Here is a 17,637-nt window from a genome sequence, read left to right as displayed (position 1 = left end):
GACTTTGCCTTCCCTGGTCGCGCCCTCTGATGCTTGGTGTGCGCCTGCACCAGACAGATTTACTGCCCCTTATCAGTTTGGTGGGGGCAGAAGGGGGAGCGTTGTGTTCCCCTGCAGTTTTGGGCAGGGCAGTAAGGAAGCCTGCATAGGGCGATTTAATGAGGGACGTGGGTGTGGTGATATGGGCATCGCATGTGCTAGGCTGCCAATGGGGTTGAACTGTATGAACAAAGTAGTCGCCATTTTAAAAGGGTGCTTTAGAAACTCAGGCACCACAGTGGGATACCATCACAGCTCTCAAGGCAGCAATGCTTTACACGTTCTTCTCTGGACAGCCATGTCTGAAGCATTGTGGGATCATGGTGAACAAAATTCACCTAGAAGGACGGTGACGTCAGTGTAATCTTACCAGCCACAATCTGGCCTTACTTGGTCTAGTCTGCTTTTCCCACAAGACACAGGCCACATTCAATTTATGTGCTGCAACTAGCTTAATGAGATGTCTGGCGGGTGAGCCTGGGAACCAGGCAACATCGGAGGCGCGCCCAGCTGGCCGGGCCTGTACCGTCTGCTGAGCTCGCCCTGTGGTACCGAGGTTGGGACAGTGCGGTGAGTACGGCCTGGGTCTTGTGCGTAGCTCGGAGGGTGCTGTGGGACCCGCGGCTGTTGGATCGGGCTGAACGTACTGCCTTCCGGTCCATGACGCTGCTGGGACCTGCGGGACGAGGCGAGTGCCCGGCTGGACAAGGCGAGTGCCCTGCAGATGAGGCAGTCCACCCCGGATGTGGCGTGATGCTCCCGCCCCACTCCGGTCGCCGATTCTGCATCTTACTCATCCTCCTACGGTATGGAATGGCGGATGGAACATTGAGGGGGTGTAGGAGCTGTGGGGTCCGTTCAGTGAGGAGTGCCTCTGTCCGTGTGCTTGGACAACTGAAATCCCAGGCGCTGCAATTTGAGGGAACACAAGTGCTGGGACTACCACGTCTCCTGTGGGGACGGTGCTGTGAGCCAGTAGGCAGCACGGTGGCTCTTAACTGTGGAAGTGGCGAGGCTAAGCCCTGGGGCGGTTTGTGGCGGGGCCCACAACAGTCAACAAGATCTCTTGGACACTTACCTTGGCCGGAAATAACTAACTTCATTTGTGGTGCACCAATCATCCCCGGATTGACTAGTCTAACTCCAGTGCCTTCAAGATGTCTAATGATAAACCACCCCCATCCACAGCAAAGCAGTGTACAATGGATCAATTCAAGCGGTCACAACCCAGCGGCACGGATCAGAGAAAGCCCCCCTAGAGTGGTCCTAACAATGCTGCCCTATTACCTGTCATTACTCAGTCTCGGGAGGCCATGGAGGTCAAAATTGGGGCCATGGGCACTGAGGTGAACTTACTGCGACCGGCACTAAGAAAAGCAGTTGACCGCAGTATCAGAAGTCGAGGTTTCTGGGCCACATTACAGCAGAAAGTAACAGCCCCCCTAACCGCAACAACCAAGAAGCTTGCTATCCGAGTATAGGACGCACAAGACGTAACAACCTGAAGTTTGTAGGCTTCCTGGAAGGGTGTGAGGGCTCCTCGGCGGAACAGTTCCTGTCGCAGTGGCTGAAATCCAGGATTCCGCCCGAGAGCCTATCCACATGCTTTGTAGTCGAGCGCGCCCACTGGGCCATGGTGAAGAAGCCATCCCTAGGCAAACCAATTATTGCAAAACTCCTAAACTACCTTTATCATCATGATGCGATTTTACGCTTTGCACGCAGCCAAGATAAAATTGTCTTCGAATCGGCTCATATAATGATTTACCCGCACTATACCAGAATGATACACCCCTTCCTGGCGGCAGAACAGAAATTGCAAAATCTTCAAATTCAATCTATGTTGCTGTACCCAGCAAGGCTCAGAGTGGTTTACAACACTCAGACGTTGTTCTTCGATACGCCGGAGTCCGCTTTCCAGTGGATAGATGAATCAGTGGCGATCAGACCACATTCCCCACCCTGCATGGACTCCGATTCATTTGCAGAGTGACTGCCGCTACTGACCCACAACTATGCGCTGCAACAGATCTTGCTCATCTTGGAGGAGCTCGTGTGCAGACATCTATCATTTAAACCCCTATAAGACTGCAGTCCTCTGTGAGACTGATATAATGAACACTTCACCCGTCCCCCATTTTCCTCATCACCATCTCAGCATGGTTTACCGGGTTTGCTGCCTTTTTCCTCCTTTATATGATACAACTACAAGGAAATGCAACATTGGTAAGGTGGGTTGACTGTACAGAGGGCACCGGCTGTGGTTGGCAGCCAGGTGGAGTGCAGTGGGGTGCACCCACGATGGTGTATCCACCATCACGTGTTAGTTATTTTGAACAGATATCACATCCGAAATGTTTGTTTATACTTTGGTCCCATGTAAGACGGATACCATGATTAGGACATTATCCCTCAAACCCCCCAACCTCCCCCGGCCCCCATGTTTCAAACCATGTATTGGATTTATAGATTTTCCGCATTCTGGTGAGCATAAACCTTGTATATGCATGCAGCACCCCGGGTGCGGGGTCATCGTGTTGTGGGGGGGGTGGAGTAGTGTCGGGTGGCTCTCCGTGGAGCTGAGAGCGTTCCTTACCTAAATGCTGCCACCCTAGAGTGTCATTCCTAGGAATCCTTTCTAGAGGTTATTTTTTTCCGGGTGTTGGGTTTTTGGGATTCTTTGGTGGCACTCTCTCCCATTCCCGCAGTTGGGGTTTGGTAGGGTCACAGGCCGCGACAGATACTTCCCATTTTGTAAAGTGTTGGGAAGGAGGAAGGGGCGGGAATGTTTGTCACAGTATTGTTTTTTGGATTTTGAACAGTCGCATTTACGTCATTCACACTACCTTAAGCACTCTTTTAGATCAGATCCTCCCTAAGCCGAGACTACACATGACTAATCGCATAACAGGAGACACAAGAGGTCAATTCCGCATTGTAACCTGGAACGAGAGGGAGGTTCTAGATCATATCAAGCGAGGATCAGTCCTCCTCCAGGCCATACACCTCGGGACAGATATCCTCCTCCTACAAGAGACTCATCTTGTGGGGACTAAAACTCCCTGTCTGGCCCGTCTTGGTTTTACCTAGGTGTTTCACTCTAGATTTACATGGGGCTCCTGAGGCACAGCCATTCTAATTCATCACCGGGTCCTGTTTACTATGTCGCTAAGACGTGTGACCTCCATGGGGAGCGGTTCACACAATTAAATATCTACGTGCCCCCCCCCCCCAACTAGGGGCTACCTTTGTGGAGTGCTTCCTTTATGTATTGGGTGATTTGCTGGATGGTCTCCGCCTGGTCGGGCGAGGGGACCAGAACAACGTCATCCATCTGAGGGTAAACACATGGCGGCCTAATAGGGTAAACCTAGTTCAACAAGACATTAAATTATCAACCTTGATAACCATACTGGGGTGGGCAGACACGTGGAGGACCTACCATCTGACTGAGAATGGGTATACATATTACTCAACGGGCTACAGATCCTTTTCTCATCTAGAATATCTCTTTATCCCGACCACATACCTGCACAGAGTGTCTTTGCCCCATATCCAACCACTGGGTCTCTCTTAATACTCCCTTGTCTCTATAGACTTACACACCTGGGCCAACTGCCCTAGGTTCTGGTGGCAGATGTCATCATGGCATCTCCAGAACCCAGTATACGGGCCACCCTACAAAAAGCAATCACAGGATACTTTACACTTAATACATCACCAGCCTCCACAAATGTAGTCCTATGGTAGGCCCTAAAGCCTACTGTGCAGGGGACCGTCTGGGAAGGGCCCAAGAACAAAAAGATTTTGAAATTCAAATCAAGAGGCTAGAAAATGAACGTAGGAAGCAGGACAACCCGGCCGCAAGGCTACAGCTAAATCTGACCCAACAACTATACAAACAACACATACTCGAGGCAAAGACGTCCTGGTTAGCCACACAACACCACATATTTCCCAGACTGTGCATGGCAGGGAGCAGAGTTGCGCCTGTTCTGGTGATGCAGGGACCCACAGGGAAATTTTATTTGTGGGCCAAAGGAAGTTGCCCAAAGCTTTGCTGGTTATTACAGCGAGCTCTATGCCCCAAATGACCATGTGAGTTTGGAGTTGGTCCAAGAATTTCACAAGGATATCCCTCCATGCGTTTTTTCAGCTAAGGCACGTCACCAGCTGGAGGAGAAGCTCAAGGTAGAGGAACTGGCGTCGGCCCTGGCAGAAATGCGAACCGGAAAGTCTCCGGGACCAAACTGTTTCCCGAGCGAGTTTCTGAAGCATTTTGTGTCACATCATTACTAGAGGCCATGAAGGAAACTTCAGACACCGCCATGCTCCCTCTGGACTGGTGACAGGCAGAGATTGTAGTCTTCCGAAAACCGGGGAGAACGCCAGATCTACATTCATCTTACCGACCAATTTCCCTTCTTAATTTCGATGTGAAGCTGCTGGCTAAAACCCTATCTAATAGATTGACGCACATGCCTGATCTGGTGCACTTGGACCAAGCGGGCTTTATGCCACAACGGTCCACACACCACAACATTCGACGCGTCTACAACACCCTGGCAATGGTCAATCGCTTGGCTGGCCCTGCAGAAGTTCTCTTAGCGGATATGGTCAAAGCTTTCGACTCGGTAAGCTGGCAGTTCTTGTTTGCTCTGCTGCAGAGCATTAACTTCGGCCCATGCTTCCTCAATTATGTGAAGCTCCTATATACCAATTTGACAGCCTCCGTTAGAGCAGCGGGGATGTCTTCGACCCCCTTCATGGTAAGTAGGTGAACCCGGCAGGGATGCCCACTCTCCCTGCTATTATTTGCCCTTGAAATAAAACCCTAGCAACCTAGGTCCGTTCGGACCCCCTGCTGACTAGATTTGAATGCTCACAGGACCACTCAGACTCTATGCTGATCATGCATTGTTCTTCCTCACTAATCCACGCTCCTCCGGCCTGCGTCTACTGAAGATCCTGCATATCTTTGGAGAGACGTCAGGATTGCATACGAACGCAGAGAAATCTGCAGTGTTCTTTATGAGAGAGTCTGAGAGAGATAGGGTATGGGCTTCTGATCTCAATATTGTAATGGAGGGTTTCAAATATTTGGGCGTATATATCACTCCGAATGCTGCTCTGGCCTTGGACCATAATATCGCCCCATTACTGCACCATGTGCGCGGGAGTAGATAAAGGTCTAGTCCCTATTGCATCTTTCCCTTTTGGGCAGTTCCATGATCTAAAAAATGGTGGCCATGCCGAGATTGCTCTATCAGTTACAGAAATACCCATACCCCATCCCCAAACATGGTTCAGGCCAACTCAGCACTTTCACAGTTCTTATGAGACGGGAGGCTGTGCGGATTGCACTCTGGACATGTGTTAAGTCCACTTTTAATGGGGGTATTGCTGTCCCAGACATTTAGTCCTACCATGCAGCATCTCACCTTCTCCTTATTAATGAATGGTAGTACGCATCATGGGCCGACCCAGCGTATGCGACAGAACTCACGGCGATGGGAGGTGCCTCACTTGCACACTGTCTTTACGGTGGCAAGATAGGCAGTCACATCCTACAGGCACCCCAAACAGTATTCCGACTGTGGAAACAAACATTGAAACGGATAGGATGGTGGGCCTTATTAACCTAGATGACATCTTTATGGGGGGGAACCTTTATGACTTAGGTGGCGTCCCACTCGGGATTCGATGTGGGATGCCATTGGCATCTCGACTCTAGGGGATATCACACATGGCCCAACTAGTAAATCCTTTCAGGAACTGTAGAATGATTTTCAACTGCACCGTCAACAACTGTATCAATACTTTCAAATACCGCACGCCATAACTCCCTATATACAGGGCTTGCAGGGACTATCAGAATTCAACGCTCTAGAGGGCAGATTATTGACTGGGGCGTTGGGCAATCATAAAATAAGGCAAGTATATCAGACACTAGTGACACATAGTACTTGCACACTCCCGGCCTTGAGTCAGACATGGCAGGCACCCACACTGGACAATGATGATTGGACCAAGGATCTGATGGCCCCACATGAAGCGCCTTATTCAATTGAAATTCCTTCATGGAATCTACTTTACTAGATGTCTGTTATGGTGCATGTGAGTCATTGCCTTGCTGAGGTGTGAATTGGCTGACGGCACCTTTTTACATACAGCCTGGGAGTGCACAATCTTGACGAGCTTCTAGAGAGGTGTAGTGACCTGTTTGAAGAGAGTGCTGTCATGGGAGATCCCCTTCCACAAAAAGATCATATTACTTCATAGTACAGATGGCATTGGAGGGAGTAGATACAAGCTACACTTAATCTTTCTGGGCCTAACCCAGGCTAAACTGGATATTGCTAGATTGTGGCGAGATGGGTCTCCACCCACAATAGGCACCTGGAAGTTGGGAATGGACCATTGCATGGGGATGGCAGTAGCGATGTTCCGAGGAAAGGGGGTGTCCACAGAAACACGTAAAGATTTGGCAGAGATGGGCACGCTACAGGGGTATTGCATTGGCACCAATGCTGTCAGTAGACTCACTTCTTGACACAAAGGTTCGACAGTTTAACGAAAGATCATGAATCGCCCGGTCCCCTTGCATACACTAACACACTGTTGTATTCCCTGAATAGAGCTCATGAGATTATTGTCCGCAATGGTAGGAGCGGTCTGCCTGCAAACTATTTATCAGTATTAAGGAGGGTGGGTGACGGGGTGTTACTGCACTGTAATGTTTTGTCTGGCCATGTTGGCCATTATGTAATATTCCAACAAAATCCAATAAAATGTGCATTAAAAAACGAAAAGTGTGCTGAATGCCCTTACACTAGAACCAGCATGCCTTACAGTGCATGCGCGCTGCTCGGCTTGACCTAAAAAGAAGCAAAAATAAGGGCGAACCTTTCGAAACTCCTCTGAAGTGAATCTTCAAGATGAAGAATTTCATAGCTGCTTTTTCATTGTTTTGTCATTGTAAGTTCTATTCCAGGGTTGAGGACATAGTTGTTTGGGAGCGGATATCTTACTGCCATGTACAAGGCGCTGTGACTGCAAGTAAGTATTCAGTTTGCAGCTGCAGTGTTTCGGGTCTTGACTTGACTGAAATTAAAGACCTGACCAGCTTTAAAATAGTAACATTACCACACATTTCTCTACTAACTAAACTATGTTTTCGGAAAGGTTGTGATCCGCAAATGCTGGCCACTTTATTTGAGGGTACCCAGGCTTATTGTTCGTCCAAATAAAACCCTGATTATCAGAGAGTTGCACCTGAGGACTTGAACTCCTAGCTCTGCATTGTGTCCCTCTCTCAACATGCCAGTTTTAATGTTTATATGTACTCTGCATTTCTAAAAGTGAGTATAACGGCACTAATGAATTTATATTTTGTGTTGTGCTTTAATACTGATTTGGAATTCATCACTTTGCAGAGCATCCGTACTTGCAATATAGCAGCAGTTTTCTCTATACTTAAATCCATTATATGGATTCTCAGGGAGCCTGCTTGTTGTTTTTGCACAATATATTGTACATTTGTTTTGCCTTGAAGTAGGCAGTGCTGGTTCATGCCAAGACATTGCACCCCGAGCCTCATTCCATCCTAGACTAATATCCCCGAACTGTGACATTCTCAGGGCACATGGGTCTTCTCTCCTTCTGGGCTAAGAGAGTTCGTGATTGAGCTGCTCGACCCTTGGCTTTTCGAGCCCTCCACTTCTCTTAGTTTTATCTTCCTCTGCTTTCTCTACAAACATTTATACATTCTCTCCCACAACAGTTTCTGTATTGCCATGCATAGAAATAACAAAATGTGTATTCCCTGCCCCCTCACCTTTCCCCCAATCAGATATTTCACAGATTGTATTTGCTGGTCATTAGTTTGCTTGTCCTTACTGTAAAGACAACATTTTGGATCTAGTTCAAACTAAGAAGACTTTCAAATAATTAAGGGAAAATAAATGGTGTTCTCACGATACAACTCTGTCCCGCAGCATGCATGAATAGTCCAGGAATGAGACATTTACAGCGGTGTTATGAGGCACCTCTCTCATGGCATGCAACAGGCACCCATGCCCCCATCCCACACCTGACACCACCCGGGAACTCTCAAAGAGCAACTGTTCTGATTTACAGTATATGTTCAAAAATCCAAGTCATTTAAAGCACTCTAAAAATTCATTTAGGCGGGAGGTGAAGCAAGTTCTCTGAAAGGGTAAGAAACCGGTCTACACCGAAAGCTGCTTATTCTGCAGATACACAGTTTCGTATTTCGCATCCTTTCATGGTTGATCGAGTGAGTGCCAGTGAGTTTAGCAATAACTTGCGAAACGAGTATTACCACAGATTACTTCCACATAATGCACTGAGCAAATGCTACCTGTTCCATCTACGTAACCCTGTGCGCTGGCTAGAGGGGTGAGCGAATCCCTTCCAAATTCTCCACACTAAGGTTTACGCTGAAAAGGTGAGCGAATCCCTTCCGAATTCTCCACGATGAGGGGGTGAGTGAATCTCTTCCAAATTCTCCACACTGAGGGTTACGCTGAGGGGGTTAGCGAATCCCTTCTGAATTCTCCACACTGAGGTTTATGCTGAGGGGATGAGCGAATCCCTTCCGAATTCTCCACACTGAGGTTTACGCTGAGGGGGTGAGTGAATTCCTTCCGAATTCTCCACATTGAGGTTTCGCTGAGGGGGTGAGTGAATCCCTTCCAAAGTCTCCACATTGAGGTTTACGCTGAGGGGGTGAGCGAATCCCTTCCGAATTCTCCACACTGAGGTTTACGCTGAAAGGGTGAGTGAATCCCTTCCAAATTCTCCACACTGAGCTTTGCGCTGAAAGGGTGAGTGAATCGCTTCTGAATTCTCCACACTGAGGGTTACGCTGAGGGGGTGAGTGAATCCCTTCCGAATTCTCCACACTGAGGTTTACGCTGAGGGGGTGAGTGAATCCCTTCCGAATTCTCCACACTGAGGTTTACGCTGAGGGGGTGAGTGAATCCCTTCCGAATTCTCCACACTGAGGTTTACGCTGAGGGGGTGAGTGAATCCCTTCCGAATTCTCCACACTGAGGTTTATGCTGAAAAGGTGAGTGAATCCCTTCCGAGTTCTCCACACTAAGGTTTACGCTGAAAAGGTGAGAGAATCCCTTCCGAATTCTCCACCCTGAGGTTTACGCTGAAAGGGTGAGTGAATCCCTTCCGAATTCTCCACACTGAGGTTTACGCTGAGCACATGCCACAGAAACTAACTTCGTTTCTGGTGCCATAGTGCAGGCCTGCTCTGTGATCAGGCGTGATCTGTGTGACCTCTGAGTAATATACACAGATATAAGAAGTCTGACTCTGTAGACATGTTTCTCCATACGTCTCTATATAATGCACTAGCAGCCCGACCCCAGCGTTGCCCGGGGCAGAAGGGGGCTGGGGGCAGCATTTGAGGCTTGCGTGCACTAAGGGCTCCCGCCCGTCCCTCTGTGCGCACCCGCTCCTGCCCCGACCCCCTTTCGCCCCGACTCCAATGTGTCCCTTTACCTTACCTGAGCCGCCGCTCCTCCCCGTGCTCCTCACTTCACCGCCGCTCCATGTCCGCCGCTCCTCCTCGTCATGACCCACCTGAGCCGCCGCTTCTCCCCGCGCTCCTCACTTCACCGCCGCTCCATGTCCGCCGCTCCTCCTCGTCATCACGCACGTCGTGGCTAGCGCTACGTCGCGGCCAGCGCTACTTTCAGGGCACTACTTTTTTTTAAAGTTATATTTTTAAATTTACTTTTTAAAAAAAAAATGTATAGCCTATGTCCATCTGCTCACCCTGACAATTTCTACGATGTATCGGGTGTGTGGATTGGCGCTGTGGTTCCCAAGTTTACCTGGCTCAAAGGTTTGTGTTCTCTCTTTATAAAAGTAGTATAGATAACCATCAGGGAGGGTAAGCACATGTGCCTGCTCTCCCGCGCCTCTTCCTGTCCTCCCCAAAAACAGTAAGGATGATTCACCCACGGGCAGATATTCCTCAAAACCTCCGTCCTTCTTAAAAATTATCAGGGGACATCTGCGAAGACGGCACATATTGCCCATGCCGGATTAAAGAGCAAAAGCCGCTTTATTAGGACAGGTGAACTATCGAAACTTAAATACATAACACAAACATCAACATCTTCGCCTTACTAATGTGAAGTTCAATCTAGCTTTCCCCACCCTTAATCGCCCCCCTCCACATCACCATGCACCTATCATTTCATTCATCGTAACTCACACCTGCCCCAACCATCCCTCCCCTGCAAAGGTCCGTCCTGCCATGTCCCAACTCTTCTGGCACATTTCGTGATCCTTTATGCTTTTCTGTCATCCAGAAAAAAACCAGAACAGGCATTTCCCCTCACGCACTACCCAACGCTATCATGAATCTAGTGTTCACAGCAAAGATGTGGCCCCAAGAGCCTCAAATATTTCCCTAACAACGGCTGTGCCTCCAACAGCATGAAAAAAGATTTAATAATACAATTGGGATGCTGCCAATTTATTTGCCAAGCTGTCTCTTAATTCAAGCAAGTACAATTCATTTCCCATGAAGGATAAATGCACCTCGTCTTGCCTATAGAACATAAAGTCCTCCCTTTTGATATCTACGTGCTGTACCGCCCTGTCGCCTCTACCTTGGCAAAAACACTGCGTTTCCCTATTTGTTTTTCTCCCAGTCCTTTCCACTGCAGTGTACGTCACAGCTCCCTGCCAAATCCATGTGCCATGAAAACTGTCCAAAACAGACAAGTGCCTGACCGTATTTGATCAATCATCTCTGAATCTTTCTTCATGTCTTTCAATAGCCCCAAACCTGATAACTGCAACAAATCATTCTCCCCAGGGTGAATTAATAATAGGTCAGAAAAGGGTCTCCTATGTGCACGGGTAGATACCCCTGACAATAGTTGACCCCATTTCATCCCCCCTCCCATTCAATCTTAATTTCCGTGGACCGAAAACCCACGTTTTTTCCAAAAAGACAAGCTTCTGTCTGCTTTGCTGTCCATTTAACAACGTAATGACTGATAATCCACACATAGAAACATACCAGTCTGGGTCCCGCCACTCAACCTAAAAACCAAAATGTAAGAAAACCGGGCTCTTTAAAGATGCCCCCTGCCCCCCCACTTGTTGCCCCCATTTGGACTACAAGATGCTGGTTTTCTACTCAGATAGTGCATTGAAGCCTGCTAACCAGGCTCCAGCGCCAGTGCTGTTCCTAGTATATGGTGCCAGTGGTACCCAGGACATGGGTGGTAAAGGGGTCCCCAGGGCTGCAGCATGGTTTTGTGCCACCCTAAGTAACCCATGTAAACTACTGTCAGCAGGTCTGCCATTGCAGACTGCAGGAGCAGTGCAAACTGTGTGGCACAGTCAATAGACTATCTTTAAGATATGTCAGACACACGCCGGCTTAGCCCAGGAGGCAGGGCGCAGTATATTTAGTGTGAGGACATTAAAGTGCAAGCCTATATGTCCCAACAGTGGCGTTCCCCTTTGGAAATGACTATAAGTGTTAGTGGTCCATAGGACAACGTGGGCAGCCACCGGGCATTCTCGAGGTTTGCAGCTCCATTATCGTACTGCCAAAATAGGTCATGTTTGGTATCACACAATGCACCTTCTCACCCCGACACCAATCTCGTGTCCTGGTTGATGTGGCATGCACCCAGGTGGCTTCCTTAGAGGTTGCCCACCAGATTCTCTGTGCTCTGGCTGGCAAGCCAGTGTTACCCAAGCCTGCTGCCACCAAGACAGGAATCTGACTTCCTGCCCGGCGGGGTGATCACTCCCGGGAGTCTGGAAAAAGGCTTGGGTCAGAAGGAGGTCCCACCTGCCTCCTCCCAAGCAGGCTAGTGAACTGCCACATCAAGGGTGTACACTCCCAAAAGGCTAGCCACACCTCCAGGATAAGCAGCCTGGTCTGTACTTTAAAATTTGACTTCTACTATCTTTACGAGTGGCAGAATAGGGGGTTCTGGGTAGGAAAGGTGCCCACAAGCCCAGAGTGTGGTCACCTCGGGGAGTGGCTAGCTGCGGGTATTAGCTGTCCATTGGCTACTAGCTCCCACACCCCTCACTCCCTTAAATTTAGGATTTAAGAGACCCCCTGACACCTAAACCTCCTTTCTGAACCACTTTCCACCTGGAAGTACCAAGACTGCAACAACAGGACTTTGCCCCCTGCACCAAGGCAAAAGAGGAATACTTTGTCCCTGTGGCAATAGACTTGGAATTGCGTGATCGAGCATTGTCCTTGGCTGAAGCTCAACACTTCCTGGCAGAGGGACTCATGTGGAAGCCTGAAGCACCCTTAGAAATCCCTGGATTAGTGGCACTAATCCCCTGCAAACTGCAGGTAAAACAAACCTCCAGGTCCGAAGAATCATTGGCCTTCGAGCCCTCCATGGGATCGTCCAAATACAGATGGTCTAGTGCATTGTGTGAACTGTAGTCCTGCCTTCCACGAAGTTACAGGCAGCTACCTTGCTCCCCTTGGCCAACGGACGTCGAAGTTACTTTCAACACTGTTTATTGCTCCCAACACTTGTTAGTCCTCAGTCCAGCAACATACCCCTTTACTCGACGCTGCATTAAGAGGGAATTCTATCCGACCATCGACTGACGTCCGCAGCCAGCTTCACTCTGTGGTAAAAGCAGCTCTCTAGCAGCCCCTGTTCAGCACCAAGGACAGCCAGGACAACTATGTACCAGGGCTCCACGGGCCAGTTAAGATTGAAGTAACTGTTGTGGCTTGGTTTTGGGACCCCAATCACCTTTGGCTTGCACAGGTACAACGCAACTCGACCTACAAGTGACAGATTGTCACTATTGTTTTTTCAATTGACTACACTGTTACTTGTAAAATCCATAACTCCAGTTGTATGTGTGCAATACAAAAAGAACAACTGCTGGACACAATGCCAAACAATGTCAAACACTCACCGCAGTCAGAGATCTGGGACTAAATCCATCTCTTTTATGCTCATCACTCCACCTCAGTTTGGACCCAGCCATATGCAAATCAGTCTTGACCCTGCTCCCCATGAGAACAGTCCAGCTCGAACTGCCAGGCCAGGTCCTCCCTGGAACCGAAACAAGAATCCTAGGACCGGTTTTGGGGGTATCACCCCTCATCTGGCAGGATAGCTTGAATCCAGTGGCATGGCAAGCATGGGACCCACAGCTGGGCATCCCCTTCCTATTTTGGGTGACTGATACAAAAAGAACAAAAGATGGACTGAATGCTGAACAATATCAAACACTCACCCCCAGTTAGAGAAATGGGCCTAATTCCATCATTTTTTTGCTCTCCACGCCTCTCCAGTTTGGACCCAGCCATATGCAAATCAGTCTTGATCATGCTACCCTTGGGAACAGTCCAGCCCGAGCTGCCAGACCAGGTCCTCCCTGGAACGGAAACAGGCATCCTAGGACCGGTTTTGGGGTTTCATCCTTCATCTGCCATGATAGCTTGAATCCAGTGGCATGGCAAGCATGGTACCCACGTCTGGGCATCCCCTTCCCATTTTGGGTGACAGATACATTTTTAAAAAAAAGATGGACTGAATGCTGAACAATATCAAACACTCACCCCCAGTTAGAGATACAGGCCTAATTCCATCGTTTTTGTGCTCTCCACGCCTCTCCGGTTTGGACCCAGCCATATGCAAATCAGTCCTGATCATGGTACCCTTGGGAACAGTCCAGCCTGAACTGTCAGGCCAGGTCCTCCATGAACCAGAAATAAGCATCCTATGTCCGATTTTGGGGTATCGCCCCATATCAGCCGGGATAGCTTGAATCTAGAGGCATGGCGAGCACGGGACCCACGTCTGGGCGTCCCCCTCCCACTTGGAGTGACAATTGCAAAAAGAACAATTGATGGATGGAATGCTGAACAATGTCAAACACTCAACCCCTAGTCCGAGATCTGGGCCTAAATACATCATTTTTGCTTATCCTGCTGATTTGAATATGGCTGGGTCCAAACTGAAATCACCTGCCTAACCTGGACCACAGTGTGATGCAGAGTGTCACCAACTGCCACCTCCTACCCTAACCTTTTTAACCCCGCCCTTGATTCCCAAGGGCCAATCCCCGACCACCTTAGGTCCGAAATGAAGCACTCACCCGAGGCACCCCGAGGGTGGGCGTCTATACGGCTGCCGCCCCCAGGAGCCCGCATAATGGCCACCATTACTTTACAAATGTTATGCAGCATGTAAAATTACATTTATCATGTCTTTTACCCTCTTGGTGTCCTGTAACGTCAGTGCTTATAGTGTCTCTTTCCTACCCCTGCCTACAACTTTGTGCCTGCGCATCTTGAGCATGTGCACATGCTGGAACATGTTGGCCTGACTTCGCCATGTGACGCACAGGTCTAACCATACTTTACAGTGCTGTGCTTGGTTGGCCAGCTGAGTAGAGTATTCTGTTTTCTATCAGTGACATTATTGCTAAGCGTTGTGCACATTGTTATTAGTAGATACAGCTACATTCCCACAAATGTACTTAGCATGCAGGTGCGGTCTTCTTTTTTTGCCTCCATGTATTATACACCTAGTTCGTGGCTAGCAGACTCTTTCTTTTGCATGATGTGTCATGATATTTTGAGTGGGTGGGTAGAACTGTTGACAGAGAAGTGTTGATTTGAGTTCTGTCACTTGTGAAAGGTATGTCACTCCTGTCTTACAGAAAAGGTTGACTTTGTCCTATTTTCCTTTCTTAGGCATGTTACAGTGCGAACCGCTGGCAACCACAAATTCATTTTCACTGTAAAAACCCATCACTCTGTGCTTCCGGGCAGTATCGCCTTCAGCCTTCCACAGGTACGTAGACGTCTACTTCTGTGTTGCCAAAGAACAGCAGTTCATTTTTTTCTCCCAAATGTATTAAATCGAACTCTTGATATCTTTTGAATGTGACATATCTATTAAGTTCAGTTGATGCTTGAATTCCTTTTTAATGTAAGGCTTATAAGATATGATGATACTCTCACCTCTTGCTGTCTGTGGCACAAACCTTTTACAGACATGTCAAATCACACGTACCACACGATTTCGTCTCTCTTCTCATGGTCCCCGGTGAGAAGCCGAAATCACATGGTGGCAGGTAAGAGGAGCTGGAAACCAATCAAAAGTGTGGATTTCCAGCTCCTCTTTGGAGGCAGTCAGCAGCTGATGTCCATTAAGATGTGTGAAAACGTCCCAGGACATCTGCACCAACCCCAGCAGCTTTTAGGTTTTATTTTTTTGAGGGGACAGAAGGTCGATGAGAGCGGGGCATGGGTGGGGTGAGGCTGGCGGGTTTCAAAGGTAGTTATTATCATAAAGTTCCACCCTTTCCAAGGCCACGCCCCCTTCTCACACAACAAATTTTATTTTCAAGATGGCAGGTCTGAATTTGAAGCCTGGCCACACAACCTCTCATGGTCAGTTTTGTGGACGAGTGATATTTTGGACTGTACATATGACTCGTGTATATGACTCTTGATGGCATTCCATATAACGAGCTGCTGTGACGGAGTACACTGATAGATTGATTCTTGTGGGAGCCCTCTCAGAATCTGCAGACAATGGGGGATTGGTTTGTTGGTTGGCATTGTTGGTCTTGTCTCGTCAAACCAGTGTAAAGAAATGAACTTTGAGTGTACTCTCTGATTCTTTAAGATCAGTGAGCTGGCCCTGTGGAGGCGTAATATCTTATTCCATAGTGTTGGGTTTTTCTTCAACTAAAGTACTTTGCAATTATTGTTCTGTACTTATTTTAAGGGGTATTGCTCAGAAATGTTACCTCACTGCCCACAACTTGTACCTCCTCAAAGATTCCAGGCTCAGCCGCCAGAGCCCAATGACCATTTTTTTTATTGTCACCCAAGGAGACCTTTGGCAGTTGCATCTTTTGTGAAATCTGAATTTATGTGTTGATTTAATTGTTTGGTGTAAAATGTGCATTTTGAACAGCAGGTATCTCCGTGATGCTACAGTTTCCTAGTTCACCGTTGCTACATCTCCGGCATTTTTTTTTTTACTTTTTTGCCCTCATCTTTTCCTTTTTCACCTTTTGAAATTGTTTTGTGCGTAAAGGCTGATTGTTGAGAAGAGGATGAATGAAAGCAGGGTTGTTGTCTCTCAGCTGCTTGGTTTCTGGTTCCGTACACAGAGGGATGTATACAATGTCTAATAAACCAATAAAGGGTCATCGATGACAGCCATTGTCTACATTTCATACCCAAGTGAAGGGACCAGAGAGCCTTTGGGTTTTTGCTTGCCCATTAGCTGGAAAAAAACAGGCAATTTGGAAATCCTTCTCCAGATAGTTTGGAAATGGGAAGCCGCCTGGTTTCGGAGTCTTTGTTGTGCCAATACTATGACATAGTCTACCAGCCCAACAGAAAACTCTCCGGACCATATCAAACCACCTCCTTAACCTTTTACCTTTGCATATCACAGTTGTAGGATGCCTTCGTTTTTGTGCTGAGAATAAAACTGCTGTTGGCACCAGTGGTTTGAAGGGATCCATACTTTTCAAGAAATTGCTCGGAGTTAAAAGAATAAGCTCTTGTCTCCCTTCTTCGGAAACAGGTTGGCTTTTTACACTTCTGTGTTACCCTGGCATAACAGGTGTGCCTAGAATCGGCCAGCACCATCTGCACTTACTGTGCCTTGTGACATTACTACCACTCAATAATTCACTGTGCCAACCCTGCAGATGTCATTTGAAGTATGTCTGTTTGCTGTAGCTAAACCGTAATGAGATTAGCTGCTGAGATGGCATTGTTTACAGTTTTTTGTTGGAAAGCTTATCCTGAAAGATCACCCCTTACTGCAGATTCTTTCCTTGTAGAATTTTCCAAGGTGCCAGACTGGATTCAGAAAACATAAAAGCAGTGCTACTGTGTGCCGGTAGGTGGCGCGATGCGACTCTGTGTCAAAACCATTCCACTCTGGAAGTGAAGAACAGAGCAGCTGATAAGTGTCACCCATGTACGCAGATGTCGGACGCGGTTCCGGCCCTCTGCTCCTTTCTTCTACACTTTGCGAAGGGATTTCTCCCGAAAAATATTTCAGTATTGAGTGGATGGCACTTCATAAAAAAACAGGATTCAAACCTTGTAGGGACTGTCGCCTCAGATGTCTGTGACAGAGCCCCACAAGCTGTGCTTCTGATACTTCTGTTTTTTGCATGACTTTGGGGCCTGCGACAACTGTGTCCAGATGAAATTGTAAAGCAGAGCTCTGCGTGGCCAAGCACTAGAAGGCTCCGTGCTGAACACAGTCAAGTTGAAGTTGAAAGCGAGGACCCATTCGTGCTGCCAAAGTCGTTCCTGAGGCAGATTTTCCACGCTGTCAAAGTCTTTGGGTAAGTTGAAGGAACCTAAGAAGTCCAAGTGGAACTTGACCCCATCCTGCCACTCTTATCCGTCAAAGAATGCTCAAAGGCATCACTGTACTTCCAGGGTTCGCTCCTGTTCCACCAGTGAAACTTTCTAGCCCTGGTCTCAATGTACACCAAGCCCCCAGGTCCATCGATGATGTCTCAACAGATTGAGGCCTTTCAGGA

General features: G+C 48.1%; 1 protein-coding gene across 1 annotated transcript in view; it reads left to right on the top strand.

Moving 5' to 3' along the window:
* Positions 1-17,637, top strand: part of NSF (N-ethylmaleimide sensitive factor, vesicle fusing ATPase) — a 657,569-nt gene that overhangs the window by 157,828 nt on the left and 482,104 nt on the right. Inside the window, exon 3 of the mRNA XM_078645103.1 lies at positions 14,804-14,903. Within this exon, the coding sequence (XP_078501229.1) occupies positions 14,804-14,903 (100 nt within the window). The remainder of the gene's footprint in view (positions 1-14,803; positions 14,904-17,637) is intronic.

This window comes from Lissotriton helveticus, chromosome 5_1 (genome assembly GCF_964261635.1).
Source record: "Lissotriton helveticus chromosome 5_1, aLisHel1.1, whole genome shotgun sequence".
Classification (NCBI taxonomy): domain Eukaryota; kingdom Metazoa; phylum Chordata; class Amphibia; order Caudata; family Salamandridae; genus Lissotriton; species Lissotriton helveticus.
Note: the sequence above shows the minus strand (reverse complement) of the source record. Positions and strands in the feature narration are given on the sequence as shown.